Raw genomic sequence first — 21179 nt, forward strand, 5'->3', positions numbered from 1 at the left:
TGCAGTATGTTAATGGTGACTAAAGTCCATAAATGCCCTTGTATTACAGTTAGCCCAGTGCTTGCTTGACCAAACAACTGGGCACAATTACCTGGCCGAGTTGACACAATAACCTAACTATCATAGTCCACCCTTTGTCAACTCAGCAACCATACACATTACCTTAAACCATACTTAGTCTTTAAGTAAAAACAATAAGAGACATGCATATATATATATATATATATTTCCACCTAACAATGTTCAACTCAGAAACACATTCATTCCATACAGAATAAGGTGCAAGTTCTTGGGTAACATTCACTCTCAAACTTGTCATCCTCAAATACTATGACATGAAATGGATACGACTTGTTATATGATAAGGGGAAAATTTGGGGAAGAAGGCAAAAAAATTCGTTTTATTTACATATACTATCATCATAATGAAACAAGGGAGAAAGAGTCATGACCATTACAGTCCTTGTTTCTGTAACAGGTCACATCGTTGAAGTTCATATTTATCACTACCTTCTTCCATTACCCATTCCATGTTTCCATCACCCTCAGCAAGCACTTCAGCTGGCCGTGGTTCTTTGCCTGGTGGGATGACCCTAACTTTCATTCCTGAAGATTCTGGGCCATTGTTAGTACTGCTTGGATTGGGTTGTTGCAATTTTCCATTGAATTTAATCATAGGACATGGCAGTACTAGGAGATGCCCTAGAGGATCTCCTGTATTCCAGGAAAACTCTTCTCCTCCATTATGTAGATACAGTCCTATTTCCCCTTGATAAGCAAGATCAATCACCCCAGCCAGTACAGTGATTCTCATCTTTGACTGTTGATTCAGAGGTAAGAAGAGTCCAAAGTGGCCAGGTGGCAGTTTTAACTTCCAGTTCAGTGGAATCATTGTTGTGTTCCCTGGTGACAGCACTCCTCCTTTTGGAACTAAAACCTGTAGACCAGCAGAGTTTGAGGCTGCAGGAACAGGAAGCAAAAATTTTCCTAGTGGGTCACTAGGGGTAATAGTGAGTGGTGCCACTCCCATTACTACCCCTTGATTCCTGGACCCATGAATCCTGGTTATGGGAGAATGAGCACTATAGAGTGAATGCTGACTTAAAGCATACACAGCCCTCTGGAGAACACCACCCCAGCCCTGCAGGGTATTGCCACCTAGTTGGCGCCATAATTGAGTCTTCAAAAGGCCATTCCGCTGTTCTATCAATCCCACTGCTTCAGGGTGATGGGGAACATGCTGAAAGCAAACTGTTTTCTGGTAGTCCTCATTAATAGTAATTGAGAAAAAAAACATATACCAAATCAACAGCTGCATACCAGGTACCAGGGGACATGTTAATTTGCTCAAGAAATGATACCACATCTGGGACAGCAGCTACAATTAGTGTCACCACCTGGTTAAGTTTATGATAATTTACTGTCATCCTCCAAGATTCATCTGTTATCTGTACAGGTGAAATAGGAGAACTGAATGGGGATGTGGTGGGAATCAACACACCTACATCCTCCAAATCCTTGATGGGTGGCACTAATTTCTGCAGTTCCTCCAGGAATCCAGTTTTGCTTTTGGTTTACTATTTTGCTAGGTAGGGGCAGTTCTAGTGGCTTCCACTTGGCCTTTCCAACCATAATAGCCCTCACTCCACAAGTCAGGGATCCAGTGTGGGGATTCTGCCAGTTACTGAGTATGTCTATTCCAATTATGCATTCTGGAACTGGGGAAATAACCACAGAATGGGTCCAGGGACCAACTGGACCAACTGTGAGAGGGACCTGAGCTAAAATTCCATTAATCACCTGACCTCCATAAGCCTCTACTCTGACTTGTAGACCACAGTGACGTTTTGGGTCTCCTGGAATTAATGTCACTTCTGAGCCAGTGTCTAATAATCCCCAAAATATCTGATGATTTCCTTTTCCCCGGTGCACAGTTACTCTGGTAAAAGGCTGTAGATCTCCTTGGGGAAAGGTGGGAGGAAGATTAAGAGTATAAATTTTGGGCAGTTTAACAGGATCCTTCCCCAGGGAGACTGGCCTCCTCCTCATTTAAGGGGCTCTAGGTCTGTAAACTGTCTCAAGTCTGGGAATTGATTAAGAGGCTGTGATTCTCTGCATATGTAATTTGAGCTAGAATTTCATTCACTCTACCCAGAACTCTTCTGTTTATATAGATCCCAAAGAAATTTAGTAGACTGCCCCTCTATTTCGCTGCTAGGTATCCCATGATGTATTAGCCAATGCCATAACTCTACACAGCTCAGTATTTTGAGTGCTTTTCTGAATCTGCCTTTCATTGAGGCAGCCATGCCCACCTTAACTTTGGTGATTAACTGCTAATACTTGACTTCTACCAACCTGAGATCCAATCATCCCCATAATGTTTAAGGATTCTAATTCCATCACAGCCCTCCGTACAGTAATATCTGAACTATAGAGAAGAGCAACCACAGAGCTCTTCAGGGAAGATGGAGTTCGTCTTACAAATTTATTCCTCACAGTTCTGGTTACAGGTGTGTCCTCTGGACATTCCTGGGGTGGGTGGGCAGCTCTCAAATGGTACATCCATTCTAGCATTCCAATCTCCCTAAGCCTTTGAATTCCCTCTTCTACAGCATACCAGGGCAAATTGGGCATCTCAACCTCAGACATGCTGGGCCATCTTTTGGCCCATATTTCAATCAGCCACCCAAATAAATTATTAGAGCCCTTTCTAACCCCTTGACCTATAGCACTGAATCCAGAATTTCTGCTTAGTGGGCCCATATCAATAAATTCAGCCTGATCCAACTTTATATTCCTTCCACCATTTTCCCATACCCTTAGCATCCATTCCCACACACATTCCCCTGATTTCTGTCTATATAAGTTGGAAAACTCATGCAGTTCTTTTTGAGTATACCTTACTTCCTCATGGGTCACACTTTGTATTTCACCTTTGGGGGCTTGTTGTGATTTTAGTCTAGTAATAAGTCTCGAAGACAAGAGAGGCAGTGGGGGTGGGTAAAGAGAAGGATTAGAAATGCCTTGTAAACTTCCGACCTCAGGGCATTCCCTTGCATTTTCTTCGGGTGAGACTGGATTAATCTCTTCAAGCATGGGTTGGAAGGCAGTTTCCTCGGGGTAGACTGAAGGTTTGGCAAGGCATGCTGGAGTTTGGCTAGTACATGCCTCAGGGCTGGGAGGAGGTCCAGACTCCCTGGGGCAGGCTGGAGCCTGGATGATTCAAGGTTGACAAGGTGTGGCCTGTACATGCAGACAGGGCAGGCTTATCTGCCAAAGTCTCCGCAGAATTCAGGGTTCCAATGTCTCCATCAATATCATCATCCCATATGTCTCTATCCCACTTCTCTGAACTCCACTCTTTTCCAATCAATGCCTTCACTTTAACTGCAGAAACACTTTGGGGTTGAGAGTTTAGTTTCCTTTGTAACTTTGCTACTGGAACAATGAGAGTCTAAGTTTGGTTCTCAGATATTTCGAACCTGTGGCTACAGGAGACAAGCTTTTCTTTCAGAGCACAATTAGAAACTTTTGCATCATCCATTCGGTGCTTAAGTTTCAAAATTGAAGACTTTAACTGATCTCTTTCTTTGGTAACAGTATCCAGAGTATCTAGGAGGAGCCACCCAACATCATTATACTGTTTGACTCCATAAAACTCTGCTAAGGTGTTGAAAACACTCTCACCCAGATCCTTGCTTCTTACAAGCATGGAAGTAGAGGAATCCAGTGATGCTATTTTGCAGATCTCAATTACCAACTCGCACCATGGACTGTCAGCAGCCTCTTCATTATTGGAAAGGGAGTCATCAGTACCCTTGAGTACAATTAGAGTAGAAAGACAACTGAAAAACTCCCAGAATCACCTCAGACATCTCATGTTTAACACTCTGTTCCTCAAGAACCACTCCCAGTAGCAAACTATATTAGTCAGGGTTCCCTAGAAAAACACAATCAACAAGAGATATCTGTCAACAGTATGTGATTTTACAAGAGTCTCTCATGCAGCCGTGGGGATGCACAAGTTCAGGTTCCGCAGGCAGGCTACAACCAGGGGCTCCTATGAAAGTCCAATGAAGGTTCTTGACAAGTTCTGGGAGACATTGGCTGTCCAAAGTCAAGCTGGGAAATTCTCTCTCAATGCTGGAATCACTTCCCTTTTTAAGGGATTCAACTGATTGGGTTAAGCATCACTCACTGCTGATGGCAATCTCCCTGACTGATGTAATTATAACCAGTTATCTATGATTTACCACTACAGTAAAGTCAACGACGACTAAAGTCCATAAATGCCCTTGTATTACAGTTAACCCAATGCTTGCTTGACCAAACAACTAGGCACAATTACCTGGGCAAGTTGACACAATAGCCTAACCATCACAACTACCTTAGACAGGTGATAAAAATTAACATCATGAATAATGAGACAAATCAACATCATGTACCTTCTGATGTCGTGCAATGAGAAGGCCACAGAATCACTTATGTAATTTTCCTGCCAAAACCGCAAAACCTGTACCTAAACAAGAGGAAACATCAGACAACACCCAAATTGAGGGACTTCCTCCAAAAGTCTGGGGAACAGTTCTAGATTAAGGCAGACTAAAAAGACATGACAACTAAATGAAATGCCTGATCCTGGATTAGACCTCCATTAGGAAAAAAAAATGCAGGAAAGGACATTATTAAAGCAACTGATAAAATTGCAATACGCACTGTATATTTAAGTATTATATCAGTGTTAGATTTCCTGAGTTTCACAATTATACTGTAGTTACATACAAGAGAATAACCTTGTTCTTAGGAAATATACCCTGAAGTATTAAGGGGTAAAGGGGCATTATGTTTGCAATCCACATTTTCAAATGGTTCAGGAAAAATTATACATATATATAATACATAGGAGAGAGAATATTAAAGCAAATGTAGGAAAATGGTAAAAAGAATGACTATGGATAAAGGATATAAAGGAGTTTGTATTATTATTGCAGTCTTACTATATGTTTGAAATTATTTCCATCTCACAAATTTTTTAATCATATCAACTCTGTTCACAGTATGATATTCATTTATCTTCTAAGTTGAACCATATGTTGGCAGTTTCACTGAAGCCCCACTTCTTTTCCAGCATGCTCCCTGACTCCACAAGGATAGTGGCTAGTACTCTGTGGCAGGCACATGTTTGACAAGGCATGAAAAAAATAGAAACACAAGCTCTGAATGTCAGAGGCCAAGATCCAAAAGAATCCAAGCATGTTTGCAAAACTTCCAAGTCCTTCTCTGCTGATATTAGAAAAGCACTGGTATGTGTGCCTCATGTCCTGAGTTTCCCCTGGATAATCCCGCATGACTTTCCCAACTCAACAGATTTTCCATTTGGTCACCCACACAAACTTCAGCACAGTCATATCTTTTGCAGAGCTAAAAATAGCCATTCTATCAAGTGGGAAGTTAAGTAAAGTACCATTTACAATTAAGAAGATAACTTCCCCAAGACTATTTCTTTCTTTCTTTCTTTCTTTTTTAAGACTATTTCTTTAAAGATGACAATGCATTGGCAAATTAGGGATTTGGATAAAATAAAGACATGAAACTTGCTCTGTGGTGTGAGGTCTACCTAATTCTTAGCTTAGTGGTTAGGAATGCTGGCTATAGAGACAGACCTCTTGGATTCAAATCCTGAATATGTCCAGTTGTATAACTTTGGGCAAGTTACTTAATCTTCCTTATCCTGATTCTCTATTTGTAAAATAGGGGTTGCTAATAGTACCTACATGTGGATTAATTTTATTAGCATCATGATGATTTAAAGCAGAAACAGTAGAGTGTACACAATGTATGATTCCACTTATGTGAAGTTCAAGAACAAGAAAAACTATGGGGATAGTGGTTAAAAGAATGGTTACACCCTGAGAAGGAGCACAGAGAGCTTTCTGGATGGTGGATATGTTCTACACCTTGCTCTGAGTGGTAGTTATGCGGATGTACATATGCAAACATTCAGTAAGTTGTACATTAAAAATGTGTGTTCTTTAACCATTAATTACACTTCAACAGAAAAGCAAATAAAAAAAAATCATAGTACCAAATAAATAGAATTGTTGAGAGGATTAAATGAGAAAATGTCTGCAAAGTGCCTAATTCATGGTATGTACTCAATATAGGTCAGCTTTTATCTCAACTACTAATTACAATAATACAACCATTATTATTTTAGGAGGTGAATCTACCTTTCTTTTCACCAATCCTTGGTTCTTAAAATTGTTCACACCATTTTCAATCTCCTTTTTCTTGCCTTTGTAGTTTTGTATTGCTCTCTTTGCATTTAAAAAAGGAATTATATGGCTCAGAAATTTTTGAAGAGCATTTTTAAAGAAGTAAAATAAGGTAGCCAAAAATATGCACAGTTCGAAGTAACACTAAACCAGTGGAAATGAGAATGGAAATCACCTGATGTTAATGAACTACATACCTGGAACAGAGTATATAGCTAGGCTCTCCTTTTCAATAAGTTCTAAATTCTAATAGAAGTTTAAACTGAAGGGAAAAAAAGTCAGGAAATGGTAAACAAAAACTGATATCTTTTAAATATTTTATAAATGAAAGTGAAGCAGTACCTATCCATCCATCCCTGCTGTGCTAGCTGTCTCTCTGAAGATCACTTCTAATTTTCTTTGATGTGACAGACTCTCTTAAATGTTACCCTCAATTGGGTCACACAGTTATTGTTTTTATCTTTAACTTACCTTTATAAAAGCATAGCCAACACCATTATCTGTAATGGTGAGACCAAGTGAATCCTCAGATTTATATACATTTACTTCTTTCTTAATTCCTTTCACATGGGCAAATATGAAATCTTCAAGACCTATTTGTCCTCCTAAGAGTCTTTCCATGTCAACTTTAGGTGTGTTTAAAGTGCAATACAGGATCTGCAAAGAGAAAGAAATATTTTAGGTCAATTTCAATCAAGAAAACATCTGTCATTAATTAATTTATTCAATGTTTATTGAGTGAAAGAGTCCTCAATCTGTGATATAAGTGATTGCATGTTGTTGGAAATTGAATCATGTTCCCCACAAGACATGTTCAAGCCCTAACTCCCGGGCCTGTGGCTGTGAGCCCATTTGTGAACAGGATGGTTGAAGATCCTGTTAAGATGAGGTCAACAGAATCAGGGTGGGCTTAATCCAATACAACTGGAGTCCACATAAGGAGAGGAAACTTGGACAGGAAGTAGAAGCCAGGGGAAAAAAAGAGAAGGAGGGAGACATCGCCATGTGGCAGAGGCAGAGGCTGATCCTCTCCCAGAATATTACAGACCAAGAGAAAGCATGGCCTGTCAATACCTTGATTTTGGGTTTCTAGTCTCCAAAACCACAAGACAACATATTTCTGTTGTTTAAACCAAAGAATCTGAGGTATTTTGTTATGGCAGCCCCAGCAAATTAAGACAACTGTAAAATGTGTTTGTATGTTGGTCAGATAGAATCTGGGACACATTTTCTTACAGTGATATTAGGTAGCATATATATATATATATATATATATATTTTAAAGATTTATTTATTTATTTCTCTCCCCTTCTTCCCGCACCAACCCAGTTGTCTGTTCTCTCTATTTGCTGTGTCTTCTTCTTTGTCCGCTTCTGTTGTTGTCAGCAGCACTGGGATCTTTGTTTCTTTTGGTTGCGTCATCTTGTTGTACAGCTCTCCCTGTGGGTGGCGCTATTCCTGGGCAGGCTGCACTTTCTTTCGCGCTGGACGACTCTCCTCACGGGGCGCACTCCTTGTGCGTGGGGGTCCCCTACGTGGGGGGCACCCCTTTGGGGCACAGCACTCCTTGCGCACGCATCAGCACTGCGCATGGGCCAGCTCCACACGGGTCAAGGAGGCCCGGGGTTTGAACCGCGGACCTCGCATGTGGTAGACGGACGCCCTAACCACTGGCCAAGTCCACCGCCAGGTAGCATATATTGAGTTTCCCATAGGTCAGGCTCTGTGCTAAGTACTTTACATCTATCATCTCATTTAATCCTCACAATAACTACAGAATACATTATTATCCCCATATTACAGATAAGGAAATAGTGACTTAGCAAGATTAAGTAATTTGCCTAATGTCACAAAGCCAGTACTTGTCAGAGTCAGGATTCAAGTTTAGGTCTCACTAACTTCAAAGTGGTTTAAACTCCTATTTTACCTGCCATTTTCAGTGCTGACATGAAAGATTGTATTTGGGAAAAGGTAAGGTCATGGTATGGACACTACAATGAAAATATAGGGGCGGCGGACTTGACCCAGTGGTTAGGGCGTCCGTCTACCACGAGAGGTCCGCAGTTCAAACCCCAGGTCTCCTTGACCCGTGTGCAGCTGGCCCACGCTCAGTGCTGATGCACGCAAGCAGTGCCCTGCCACGCAGGGGTGTACCCCGCATAGGGGTGCACCATGTGCAAGGAGTGCTCCCCGTAAGGAGAGCCACCCAGAGCGAAAGAAAAGTGCAGCCTGCCCAGGAATGGTGCCGCACACACGGAGAGCTGACACAAGATGACGCAACCAAAAGAAACACAGATTCCAGTGCCGCTGACAACAACAGAAGCGGACAAAGAAGACGCAGCAAATAGACACAGAGAGCAGACAACCAGGGTGTGGAGGGGAGGGGAGAGAAATAAATAAATAAATCTTTTTTTAAAAAAAGAAAATATAGGAAAGACTATGAAAACTGGTAATTAATTTTTTAAAAAATAAGGAAATGTTTATCTTGCATTGTACTGCTTAAGAGAAGCAATTTAATTAGTGAATGATGTTAAAGTAAAATGTTTTAGAGCTAAAATGGACATTAAAGTCTAACAAATCCAACCCCTTAATTTACAAAAAGAAGGAACTGAGACCAGGAGAGATTAAAGCAATTTGCCCAATATCGCACAGTGGCTGAAACAGAATGAAAAAGAAAATGCAACAGTGGAAATTTGGGGTGAAGATTTTGAAGGCACTTATTACGTTTACTATGTCTTTATTTGGTTTCATTTTTTCCCTTCAAAAATATGATGTATTTTACTAAAATTTGCAGTTCTAGTCCTAAGTTAACTATAATATGTGTAATTTGTGGAGTCCAAATAAAAAACTATAGAAAAGGAAAAGTGTTGAGAACATGTCATTGGTTAATCAATTATGTTCAACATTTATTGAGTACCTGCTATGTACCAAACCAAAAAAAAGACCTCTTTATATAGCTGTTTTATGCCAAAATGTCTAAATAAATGTCTTAACTATTTTTTGTTATCAGGTAATGTTTGCCACAGATATTTCTAGCCCTTCCTCTATCCATCAGCCTCACTTCAACCCTCATTCCCAACCCTCTCCCTCTATCGCTGGGTTTTATACCATATCTAACTCCCACTGCAACTCTGAGCCTTAACACAGCCATAGCCTCATGAAGCTCAGATGCATGGTGCAATTACTACTTAATGAATCTCTTTTTAGGCCCCATAGAAATGTGTTTGAGGGAGCAGATGTAGCTCAAGCGGTTGAGTCCCTGCTTCCCATATGGGAGGTCGCAGGTTCAGTTCCCCATGCCTCCTAAAAACAAAGACATGGGAAACGGACTTTGGCCCAGTGGTTAGGGCGTCCGTCTACCACATGGGAGGTCCGCGGTTCAAGCCCCGGGCCTCCTTGACCCGTGTGGAGCTGGCCCATGCGCAGTGCTGATGCGCGCAAGGAGTGCCGTGCTACACAGGGGTGTCCCCCGCGTAGGGGAGCCCCACGCGCAAGGAGTGCACCCGTAAGGAGAGCCGCCCAGCGCGAAGGAGGGAGCAGCCTGCCGAGGAATGGCGCCGCCCACACTTCCCGTGCCGCTGACGACAACAGAAGCGGACAAAGGAACAAGACGCAGCAAAAAGACACAGAAAACAGACAACCGGGGGAGGGGAGGGGAATTAAATAAATAAAAATAAATCTTTAAAAAAAAAAAAAAAACAAAAACAAAAAACAAAGACAAACAACAACAAGCAAACAAATGAAAAAACCAACTCAGGGGAGCCACATGGCTAGTGGTTGAGCACTGGCTTCCCACTTACGAGGTCCTGGGTTCAATCCCCAGTACCAGTAACTAAAAAAAAAAAATGTGTTTGAATTATAAGAGCTTTGCAAAATAGCATATCTAGTACTCCTGCTAGTTTTCAAACCAGGTTTTGAACCAGGGACTCAGAACCAATGGTAAAGAAGATATATCTCTGGTCCTCAAATAACTCATAGTCTAAAGAAAGAGGCAAATGTGTGAACAGATCATTTTATATAAAGAAATAAGCTCCAGAATAGAAGTTTGCATACGGTTTCATAGGTACTTAAAAAAAGACACCTGGGGAAGTGGACGTGGCTCAACTGACAAAGCGTCCATCTGCCATATGGAGGGTCCAAGGTTCGATCCCCAGGACCTGCTGACCCATGTAGTGAGCTGGCCCATGTGCAGTGTGGCTGCGCACAAGGAGTGCTTCTGCATAGGGCACCTCTGCATAAGGGTGCCCCATGGGCAAGGAGTATGCCCCGCAAGGAGACCTGCCCCACGTGAAAAAAAAAAAGCATAGCCCACCCAGCAGTGGCGCTTCACACACGGAGAGATGACACAACAAAAAGAGAGATGCAGTTTCCCAGTGCTGCCAGAAAATGCAAGCAGACACAGAAGAACACACAGCGAATGAACACAGAGAGCACACAACTGGGAGGGACAGGAATGGGAGAGAAATAAATAAAATAAATCTTTAAAAAAAAAAGACACCTATACCTAAATCTTAAACAGGACTAAGCTTAGTAAAGGAAACAGGGACTTGGACTTCTAAACAAGGAAAACAGCTTTCTGAAAGGCCCATAAGGAATTTAAAAATTACCTCTAGTATTATTTCAGTACAACTGAAGCTCAAATTATGAGTCAAAGTGGGTAGGGAGCTGAGCATGACATCCTGGGTTGGAATTAACTGGACTGTGAGTCGTCAATTAGAAAAAAAGAAATTAGCATGCATGATATGAGCCTCTCTTCAACAAGAATTTGACTATATCCCTAGTATTATACCATTATGTGTATATTGTGGGATAAAATAAATGAGTATGGAGGTGTCATTGGGAGAAGAATTTTCAGCATGGGAGGAAGGAGATACAGATTGACAAAATTATATAAAAGCACTATTTGAATTAGAACTATCAGTATGAACTTAGGATGTTGTGATGATTTGCAAACTGTATGTACCCCAGAAAAGCATGTTCTTAAAGTTAATGCATTACTATGGATGTGAACCCATTATAGGTAGGACCTTTTGTTGCGGTTACTTCAGTTAAGGTGTGTCCCACCTCAATAAGGATGCATCTTAATCCTACTTCTGGAATCCTTTATAAGAGAATGAAATTCAGACAAAGAGAAAGCCATGGAAGCAAGAAGACGAAATCAGTGAAACCTAGAGGAGATGGAAGAGACCAATAGATGCTGCCATGTGTCTTGCCATTTGACAAAGCAGCGAAGGATTACCAGCAGCTGATATTCAGGAAGAAAACATTGCCCTGATGAAGCTTTGATCTGGACATTTTCCCAGCCTCAAAATCATAAGCAAATAAATTCTCATTGTTTAACCCAACCCATTTATGGTATTTGCTTTGAGTAGTCTAGGAAATTAAAACAGATGTATTTTCTCTTTATTTAAAAAACTGTTCTTGGGAAGCAGATTTGGTTCAACTGATAGAGTGTCGACCTACCATATGGGAGGCCCAGGGTTAAACCCAGGGTCTCCTGGCCTGTGTGGTGAGCTGGCCCACACACAGTGCTGATGCACGCAAGGAGTGCTGTGCCACGCAGGAGTGTCCCCCGCATAGGGGAGCCCCACGCACAAGGAGCAGACCCCACAAGGAGAGCCACCCCATGTGAAGAAAGCACAGTCCACTCAGGAGTGGCACCACACACATGGAGACCTGACACAACAAAGAGAGACACAGATTCCCAGTGCTGCTGAGAATGCAAGTGGACACAGAAGAACACACAGCAAATGGACACAGAGAGCAGACAACAGGGGGGAAGGGGAGATAAATAAATTAAATAAATCTTAAAAAAAAAAAAAAAGATTTACTTAAAAAAGGGTATTCTTATTATTTCCTAGTTGTGGTAGACTTGCTATTAAACCTGGGAGGAGAAACAGATTTAAACCTGGGAGGAGAAACAGTTGAGGGCTCGCCTCCCACACGGGAAATCCCAGGTTCAGTTCCCAGTGCTTCCTAAAGAAAAATCAGACAGCAAGCAGACAACAAGCAAAACAACAGACAGACAATCAGCAAAAACAAGCAAACAGACAAGGGAGCCATCTTGGGAGTGGGGAGGAACCTGGGAGGAAGATTCTTAAGAAAGATTTTTTTCACTCCAAAGAAAGAAACACAGGAAGAGACAGTCCCTTTCTTCCTCTGGATATTGTCATGTCTGGATGTGATCTAGGAACTTCCACCCCTATCACAAAGCAAAATGATGGAGTAAACCTACATCTTTGATGGTATCAGTGACTTGCTCTGTTAACCATATCTGAAGCCCACTTGATCTCTTTTAGTGAAAAAATAAATTATCTTATTTTAGCCAGCTTGAGAAGTAGTTTTCTGTTACACACAGCCAAAAGCATCCTATCTAATACACAGTTCTATCCCTGGAATTTTTAGCTACATGAACAAATAAATTCACCAGGCCATTCTAGGATAGATATTTTGTTGCTCTGCTTTAAACTAAAAATTCCTAACTGGTACAATCATTCTACTTCACATCTTCATGATTCATCACAGTTGTTTAAAAGAAAAGAAAATGTACTAAGAGGTAAGAGACCTATTGGACCTAGTCCAAATTCTATATCCCACAGTTCAGTGAGTTTCATTAAGTTATTTGACCTCCCTGATCCTCGTGTAAAATATGGTATTAGTTAATCTGGGTCTTCATCACAGCATTGTTATAAATATTCAATAAAAGACTATATATAAAAGTACTTCCTAAATTAAAAAGTTCATTTTAAAGGTTTTTATTATTATTCCTGGAATAATAAAAACTGAGCAATAATATTTATACCTATGCTTAACAGCTTTTAAGTTGCATGACTTTTCCCAAAGATCAGATTTTGCTCCTTTTTTTTTAAAATGTCATAAACAGGATGAACTTTACTTTTCCTCAACAACCACACTATCCTTCAATTTTTTTTGTTAAAGGATAATGCATGGAGATTTATTGTTACTGGGCATTTCTATTTTAATTCATACTTTCCTTAGTATTTTCAAGTTCTTATCACATGGTTATGACTATTCACCCTTGAAACTCAATATGGCTAGGATGATAAAAATCTAAACTATTGTACAGAACCATTAATATAAATTAGCATTGCTTTTTCTCACAAGGCACTATTACATATTCCACAAATGTGCTTTGTGAATAAGGGTTAAATAAATCATTTGTCATTAGTGTTTCAAAAGATATTCTGGTCCACAAATGGGTTAACAAATCTCTCCAAAAACAAATTCATTTTTTAAACTCCAGGAAGTCCATTTTCAACTTTCTTTTGTTTAATGCTTTCCTTAAACAGGAATTGGGCTGGCCAAAGTATCCCACATGTTCCAAATATCTCTAGAAGAAATTGTGGGAATGTGAAGTGGGAATTACATTATTTGTGGGTGTGCTTTTAAATGTAAGAAACTGGAATGACTACTGCTTGTGCTTGTCTAAAGTAGCAGTATTACTAAATATTTTAATACAACTACTTTCTAACATCTCAATCTACTTCCAGAAACCTGCTTATTTTTTTTACTTTATCTAAAGTAAACATTATAGAACTATCAGCCAATGTCATTAAAGAAAATAAGAAGGAAGTGCATAATAATAAATCTAGTAATTAACTAAATCATACTTTCATCAAGAGTTAATACCAGATCTTTACACACAAGAAAACCACTCGGATTAAGTTTCCTTTGTTAACAACAAGGTTTTATCTGGGCTGTTCTTATTATTTAAATTTCAAACACTTTTTCTAAACGAGAAGAAGAAATATTTTACCTCTGTCTAGTCAATTGCCCTTAAAATTGTAGGAGTTAAAAACAACCTGAAACTGAAAACGTAATAATTATTGGGAGAGCATGGTCACCCACTGTACCCTAAGTGCTTCAACAGAAGGGAACAGCTCTAGTCAAGCAACAGTGAAGAAAATGTTAAACAACTCTTCCAAGGAGGTCTGTCTTATGCTGTCATCTCCCCGACCCGAAATATTTGGTAAATGTATTACTTCAAGGAACTTGTAAAACTCAAACTATTTTTCACCTATATTCATGGAGTAGGACAACTGCTCATTGTTCTTACTTGTGCACAGTTTGGATACTGCCTCCCACTACCAAGAAAATACTGTGAAAGCAAAGGAACCAGGGAGGTAAAGGAATATAAGGATGAAAAAAGAAATCAAAATTCAATTTCAAAAAATATTCACTGATAACTTGTATGCACCAGGATACTTTTACATGCTACCTCACTTAAGCCTAACAACAATTTCATGTGAAAGTTATTATTACACCCATTTTTTACAGATTAGAAAAAGGCTCAGAGAGGTAAAATGGCTTGTACAGGGTCACATATGCCTTCTGTGATACCTCTGGGACTCAAACCCAGGTCCTAAATGGCTTGTACAGGGTCACATATGCCTTCTGTGATACCTCTGGGACTCAAACCCAGGTCCTTCAACTCCACGCGCTTATTTTATTTATTTTTTTTTTGCATATATATTGCCTCTGTGATACCTAACATCTGCACAGACACCTCCGTTACTAATGACTTCCTGAAGCATTACCTCAACTAATCTTTGTGAGTCAGGAACAGGAATTCCGGTATCACTACAGACTGTGCAGAGGGAAAAACCAGCTCAGATCTGTTAAAGTGATTTGTCTAAGGTCACATAGCTAGTGAATGACGGTTAGAACAGGAATTCTGGCTTTAGGGTTTTTTCCTCCCCCATGATACTGTAGCTGTGATGTGGATATAAACTCGGTTTTTAATTTAAAGCTCCTAAAAGACAGAGACTATATATATATACAGTTTTATGCTCTATATGGCAACTAACATGTTGTATTTGTTTAATAAACCACCTGCTTCCTTAAAGGAGTTAAGACAGCTTGCAAAAAGGAACTATTTTTAATTGGACTTAAAAGTCAAACATATTAGATGATTAAGAAATATCAGGGAAACGGACTTTGGCCCAGTGGTTAGGGCGTCCGTCTACCATATGGGAGGTCCGCGGTTCAAACCCCGGGCCTCCTTGACCCGTGTGGAGCTGGCCATGCGCAGTGCTGATGCGCGCAAGGAGTGCCGTGCCACGCAAGGGTGTCCCCCGCGTGGGGGAGCCCCACACGCAAGGAGTGCGCCCATGAGGAAAGCCGCCCAGCGTGAAAAGAAAGAGCAGCCTGCCCAGGAATGGCGCCGCCCACACTTCCCGTGCCGCTGATGACAACAGAAGCGGACAAAGAAACAAGACGCAGCAAATAGACACCAAGAACAGACAACCAGGGGAGGGGGGGAAATTAAATAAATAAATAAATCTTTAAAAAAAAAAAAAAAAAGAAATATCAAATAGCAATAACATTATTGTTCGATTTGAGTCACCATGACTAAGTACTTTTTAAATTATTTCTTGCAGTTAAATAATTTTAAAACTGACCAGTTACATTTTATTTCTTTGCATTGTAAACAGTCATTTAAATTTTCATGCCTATTATTTTCACAGTGTAATAAATGTATTAAATTTCTAAAATTTGTTCTAAACTATACACTATTTTATATATACAGTGCTTTGCCTTCACCTTGTCAATGACTTCAATGACTAAAAGTCATCCAGAAACATGTTTCACTATTTGGAAAAGATATAAAATTGGCAACAAGACAGATTTAGAAACATGATACGGTATCCTCTATTTAGACCTTCTGAGGATATTGTATAAAGCCCTGCCTTCTGAGTAGAACTTTCTATAAATGAATCACTTCTAAATTAGCTACTCTGGGTCAGCAGTGGCAAATCTTAAATAAAACGTGAATCACCCTTTGTAATCTTCCTTCTCCAGGACACCTCCTTTACTTCAGTATTTTCAATGAATAAAATAATATGATAAAAATAACTTGATACCAAAAAAAAAGATATAGTCAAATCCATATTTTCAATCCACCAAATGACTTCCCAGAAAAAAAACAAAAAGACATTTTGCTAATGAAATCTAATTAAAGAAACTATGTATCAAAACAAATTAAAGTGACTCTTTAGGTGAAATAAAATAGGGGTAGGTTTTGGTCTTGCCTTTGTGGCTATTACACAGTCAGTGAACCAAAAAGTACAATAAAGCAAAAGATAATGCTATATATATATATTGATAAATAGATAGACAGATAATCATCCTTTCCCAGAATAGTCCTCCAGTCAGAGGAGATAGCAGAGCTTTACCACAGTCTAATAATGCTGAAGGGTTACATGCCAATTTTAAAGACATAATAAATCACTGCTGTTCCCCCTTGTCAGATATTGTCTCAAATTTTCTAGCTTTCTGAACTACTTATTTTCCTAAAACCATCCTCATGTTTGATACTTAAGATGGAAGAAATCTAAAAGGATGCAAGGAGACATTTTACATGCTGCAACAATGTAGTCAAGTGATTTCTGAAACATAATAAATTTTACAAATTGTAATTATTAGTGAAGAGATTTGTGAATTAAACTTTCCAGTTTATCATATAAATATACAAATATAGTTTGTGAAAAACATGCATGAGATCTCTAAAGGGTCCTTAATTAAAATATTTAAATTTATGTTTAGCAGAATGCTCATGTAGCACCATGTTCATACTAGTCCAGGAGGTAGGCTTACAACCCTTTCACAATGAAATGTCTATCAAGCATGTGATATTTAAAAGCCACACAGGGAAGTGGATGTGGCTCAAGATGTGGGTTCCCATCTACCATACACATGGAGTGCTGGCCCGCATGGCAAACTGGTCCAAGCAGAGAGCTGAGACAGCACAATGATGCAACAAAAAGAGACACAGAGAGACAATAAGAGATGCAGCAGACCAGGGAGCTGAGGTGATGCAAGTGATTGAGCACCTCTCTTCCATTCTGGAAGGTCCCAGGATAGGTTCCCAGTGCCGCCTAAACAGAAGACAAGCAGACAACGGGCCGGGGGATGGGGGGCGGAGATAAGTAAATAAATAAATCTTAAAAATAAATAAATAAAAGCCACACAAATTAATCATGGAAAACTAGAAAGCAAGCATGGTGAGCCACTCAGGTGTCAAGACAGACTAATAGGAGAGGGTGTTCTATTCTTTACTATTCCTTAAAACAGAAGTTCTGAAAAAAATGAGCCATTTATGAGAAAAATATATATATTTAAGAAACTATCAAACACACACATTGAGAGAAAGAGAGGAGAGAGAGGGGTTGATTTTGAATATAGGAGTGATCTTGAACCAAGACACCTGAAAGACATTAGTATATGTGTAACAAGGTTCCCTAGATGAGGAGTGAGAAAGAGCTCAAGTGGAGAGGGAGGTGGCAGTAAAGTCACTAACCCACTGAAACACTTTTAGTCTTTAGATGCAATTATTCTTTAGGAAGTTTGAGAAGTATAAAAAGATTCGCCTTTGGGAAGGTTCGGTGTCACTGAATGTGCAAGTGAGGTGGGTTAGCCCCGAATCTGGAGTGGTGAAGGATTTCTCTTGGCTAAGAGTTGCTCAATTTTGAACCATCGCCTGCCCCAAGGATTGAGAACCCTAAATAGAAATAGAATAGAAAATGGGAAAGGGTGGAGAGGCACTGCCAAGAATAGAATCCTGTCACAGGTTCAGACATACTTAGGCAAGCCCTCACTGAGAGAATCTCACATTTCCTTGGAGTTACTCTAGCTCCCACTCAAAGCAGCTTCTTCCGACCCTCTCCGTGCCAACATTCCTGCCATGACTACCAAGACTCCTGGGATTGGGGTGGGCAGGGCACTTAAAGAGGGGGAAAGGACCTAGCAGGGTCACGAGGCTTCCCAAAACAGCCGGCAGGCTACCCGGGGCTCCATACTCAACTTGCAAGAATGTGTCACCAAGCCAGAGCCAGTACTAGGTGTACCAGAGTCTCCAGGCTGCAAGCTTTGGTGCTGACACTGAGCCCTTACTACCTGTTTCTATTTTTATGACCACACACTCAGCTCCCCATCCCCATCCCAAAGGCCTGGAATGTGAAACCTTCCTTACTGCCCAGGAAACTGACTTATATACTGTCAAGGCTCTATTAAAAAATGAATGATAAACTATCTCACAACGTATTCTTATGAGAACATATTTTCTTCTTTCTCCTTTTTCCAATAGGCAATTTAATTATAATTAGGGGAACCTGAGGTCCCAGCTTTCCCCAGTTGTCCCGGCATAATTATTAATAGGGCCCCTCCCTTTCACTCTCTGAAACGTCTGGGTTTGGAACATAAATTATATGGTCGCTTATTTATAATGCATCTCCTTAAGTGGGTCAAATAATCATGTTCCCATTTCAGGGCACTTAGAATAAGACAGCAAGGGACAAAAGGAAAATCATATGATTCAGATATTGAGGAAAGACCATGGTAGTAATTCCTTGGTATTGAAGTAATCTTGCCCAGGTGCCCAAGTTCCACACTTTTTGGAAGAAAATATCAGAACCCATGACTTGAGTACAATTACTAAGATTCTAGGAGAATTAATGAGCTTGGCGAGAGTTGATAATCAGCTCTAAGTGTTCATAAGTGGGGGGCATACAGTTAACAATTATATGTTGATCAGGGTTCTTTCACAGATACTCTCTAGGATTTGAAATACAAATACACGTATTTAGAAATACACATATTTAGTAATACACATACTACTAGAGAGTTCATTTTGGCTCAGTTGAAATAAGCATTAGCAAATACAAAACCATTTTGAATACACTGGTATTTTTAATATGTGTGAAGTTTACCTGAGATCTTTCAGTTTGTTGACTGAAATAGATTATTGGGTTTGTACTAAATTTTATTGAAGAAGCCCTCATCAGAAGAATCCAAATTAGTTACTGGGCTCCACCCCAAGGTAGTTCAGTTTAAGGACCACGTATAGGGAAGTGGATTTGGCTCAGTCGATAGAGGGTCCGTCTACCACATAGGTCTACGGTTCAAACCCTGGGCCTCCTTGACCCGTGTGGAGCTGGTCCATGTGCAGTACTGATGCGCACAAGGAGTGCCCTGCCACGCAGGAGTGTCCCCTGTGTAGGGGAGCCCCACACGCAAGGAGTGCACCCTGTATGGAGAGCCACCCTGCGCAAAAAAAGTGCAACCTGCCCAGGAGTGGCACTGCACGCATGGAGAGCTCACGCAGCAAGATAACACAACAAAAAAAGACACAGATTCCCGGTGCCACTGACAAGAACACAAGTGGACACAGAAGAACATACAGCAAATGGACATAGAGAGCAGACAACTGGGGGCGGGGAGCAAGAGAAGAGAAATAAATTTTTAAAAAATACATCTTTTTTTTTTTAAAAAAGGATCATGTATAGAGATATACTTTTTTTAAACATTTATTTTATTCATTCCCGCCCCCCCCCCCCCCATTGTCTGCTTTCTGTGTCCATTCACTGTGTGTTCTTCTGTGTCTGCTTGTATTCTCATCAGGTGGCTCTGGGAACCTTTCCTGGGACTCTCCCGAGTGGGAAAGAGGTGATCATTCTCTTGCGCCATCTCAGCGCCCTTATTTGCTGTGTCTCTTATTGTCTCTTCTGTTTCTTTTTGTTGTCATCTTGCTGCGCCAGCTCTCCACGTGGGCCAGCACTCTTGCGCAGGGCAGCACTCCTGCACAGGGCAATACTCTGCACAGGCCAGCTTTTCACATGGGCCAGCTCACCACCCAGTTCAGCTCGCCTTCACCAGGAGGCCCTGGACATCAAACCCTGGACCTCCTATATGGTAGACAGGAGCTCAATTGCTTGAGCCACTTTCCTAGAGATATTTTTTTTTTCTTTCTTTCTAATGCACTTCCCTAGAGATATACTTTTTTTCTTTCTAATTAGAGAAGTTGTGGGTTTACAGAAAAATCACGCATAAAATAGAGAGTTCCCCTAAACTATCTTTTTAGAACACTCAGTATTGGTGTGGAACATTTGTTTCAACTGATAAAAGGACATTTTGATAATTGTACTATTGACTATAATCCAAAGTTTAACTTAGGGTTCACTGTTTATGTGGTACGGTTCCATGGATTTTAATTTAATTTTTGTCCTAGTAATATATATGCAACTTAAAATTTCCCCTTTTAAACATATTCAAGTATCTAATTCAGGGCTGTTAATTACATTCACAATGTAGTGCTACCGTCACCACCATCTATTACCGAATAGAAACAGAACATTTTAAGCCTTACATCCCTAGTCCCCACCTCCACCCCATTCCCTGTAAGCTATATTGTAGATTCTGACTCTTTGAGTTTGCTTATTCTAATTATTTTATATCAGTGAGATCATACAATATTTGTCCTTTTATGTCTCCTGATTTCATTCAACATGATGTTTTCAAGGGTCATCCATGTTATTGCATGTATCAGAACTTCTTTCCTTTTGTGGCTGAATAATACTCCATTGTTCATGTATACCACATTTTGTTTAGCCATTCATCAGCTGAGGACACTTGGGTTGCTTCCATTATTGGCAATTGTGAATGATACCACTATGAACATCGGTATGTAAATATGTGAATGCCTGCCTTCAACTCTTTTGGGTATATACCTGGTAGTGGGATTGCTAGGTCATATGGTAATTCTGTATTTAACTTCCTAAGGAACTGCCAAACTATCTTCCACAGTGGCTGCACCATTATACATTGCCACTAACAAATGAATGACTGCTCCTATTTCTCCACTTCCTCTCCAATACCTGATATTTTTCACTTTTTTAATAGTAGTCATTCTAGTGGGAGAAATGTCATCATTCTAGTGGGTTTGTGTTTTGATTTGCATTTCCCTAATAGCTAATAATGTTGAACATCTTTTCATGTGCTTTTTTTTGGGCCATTTTTATATCTTCTTTGGAGAAATGTCTATTCAAATATTTTGCCCATTTTTATTCCTACATATTTAAGTTATTAATGTAAATATAAGTTTTT

At 40.1% G+C, this 21179-nt stretch overlaps 1 protein-coding gene across 1 annotated transcript in view; it reads right to left on the reverse strand.

Annotated features, from left to right (window-relative positions):
• The window catches only part of GIPC2 (GIPC PDZ domain containing family member 2), a 104120-nt gene that overhangs the window by 66336 nt on the left and 16605 nt on the right, over positions 1 to 21179 (reverse strand). The window contains exon 2 of the mRNA XM_058303306.2: positions 6750 to 6935. Within this exon, the coding sequence (XP_058159289.1) occupies positions 6750 to 6935 (186 nt within the window). The remainder of the gene's footprint in view (positions 1 to 6749; positions 6936 to 21179) is intronic.

The sequence above is a fragment of the Dasypus novemcinctus genome, chromosome 9 (assembly GCF_030445035.2).
Source record: "Dasypus novemcinctus isolate mDasNov1 chromosome 9, mDasNov1.1.hap2, whole genome shotgun sequence".
In the NCBI taxonomy this organism is placed as follows: Eukaryota; Metazoa; Chordata; class Mammalia; order Cingulata; family Dasypodidae; genus Dasypus; species Dasypus novemcinctus.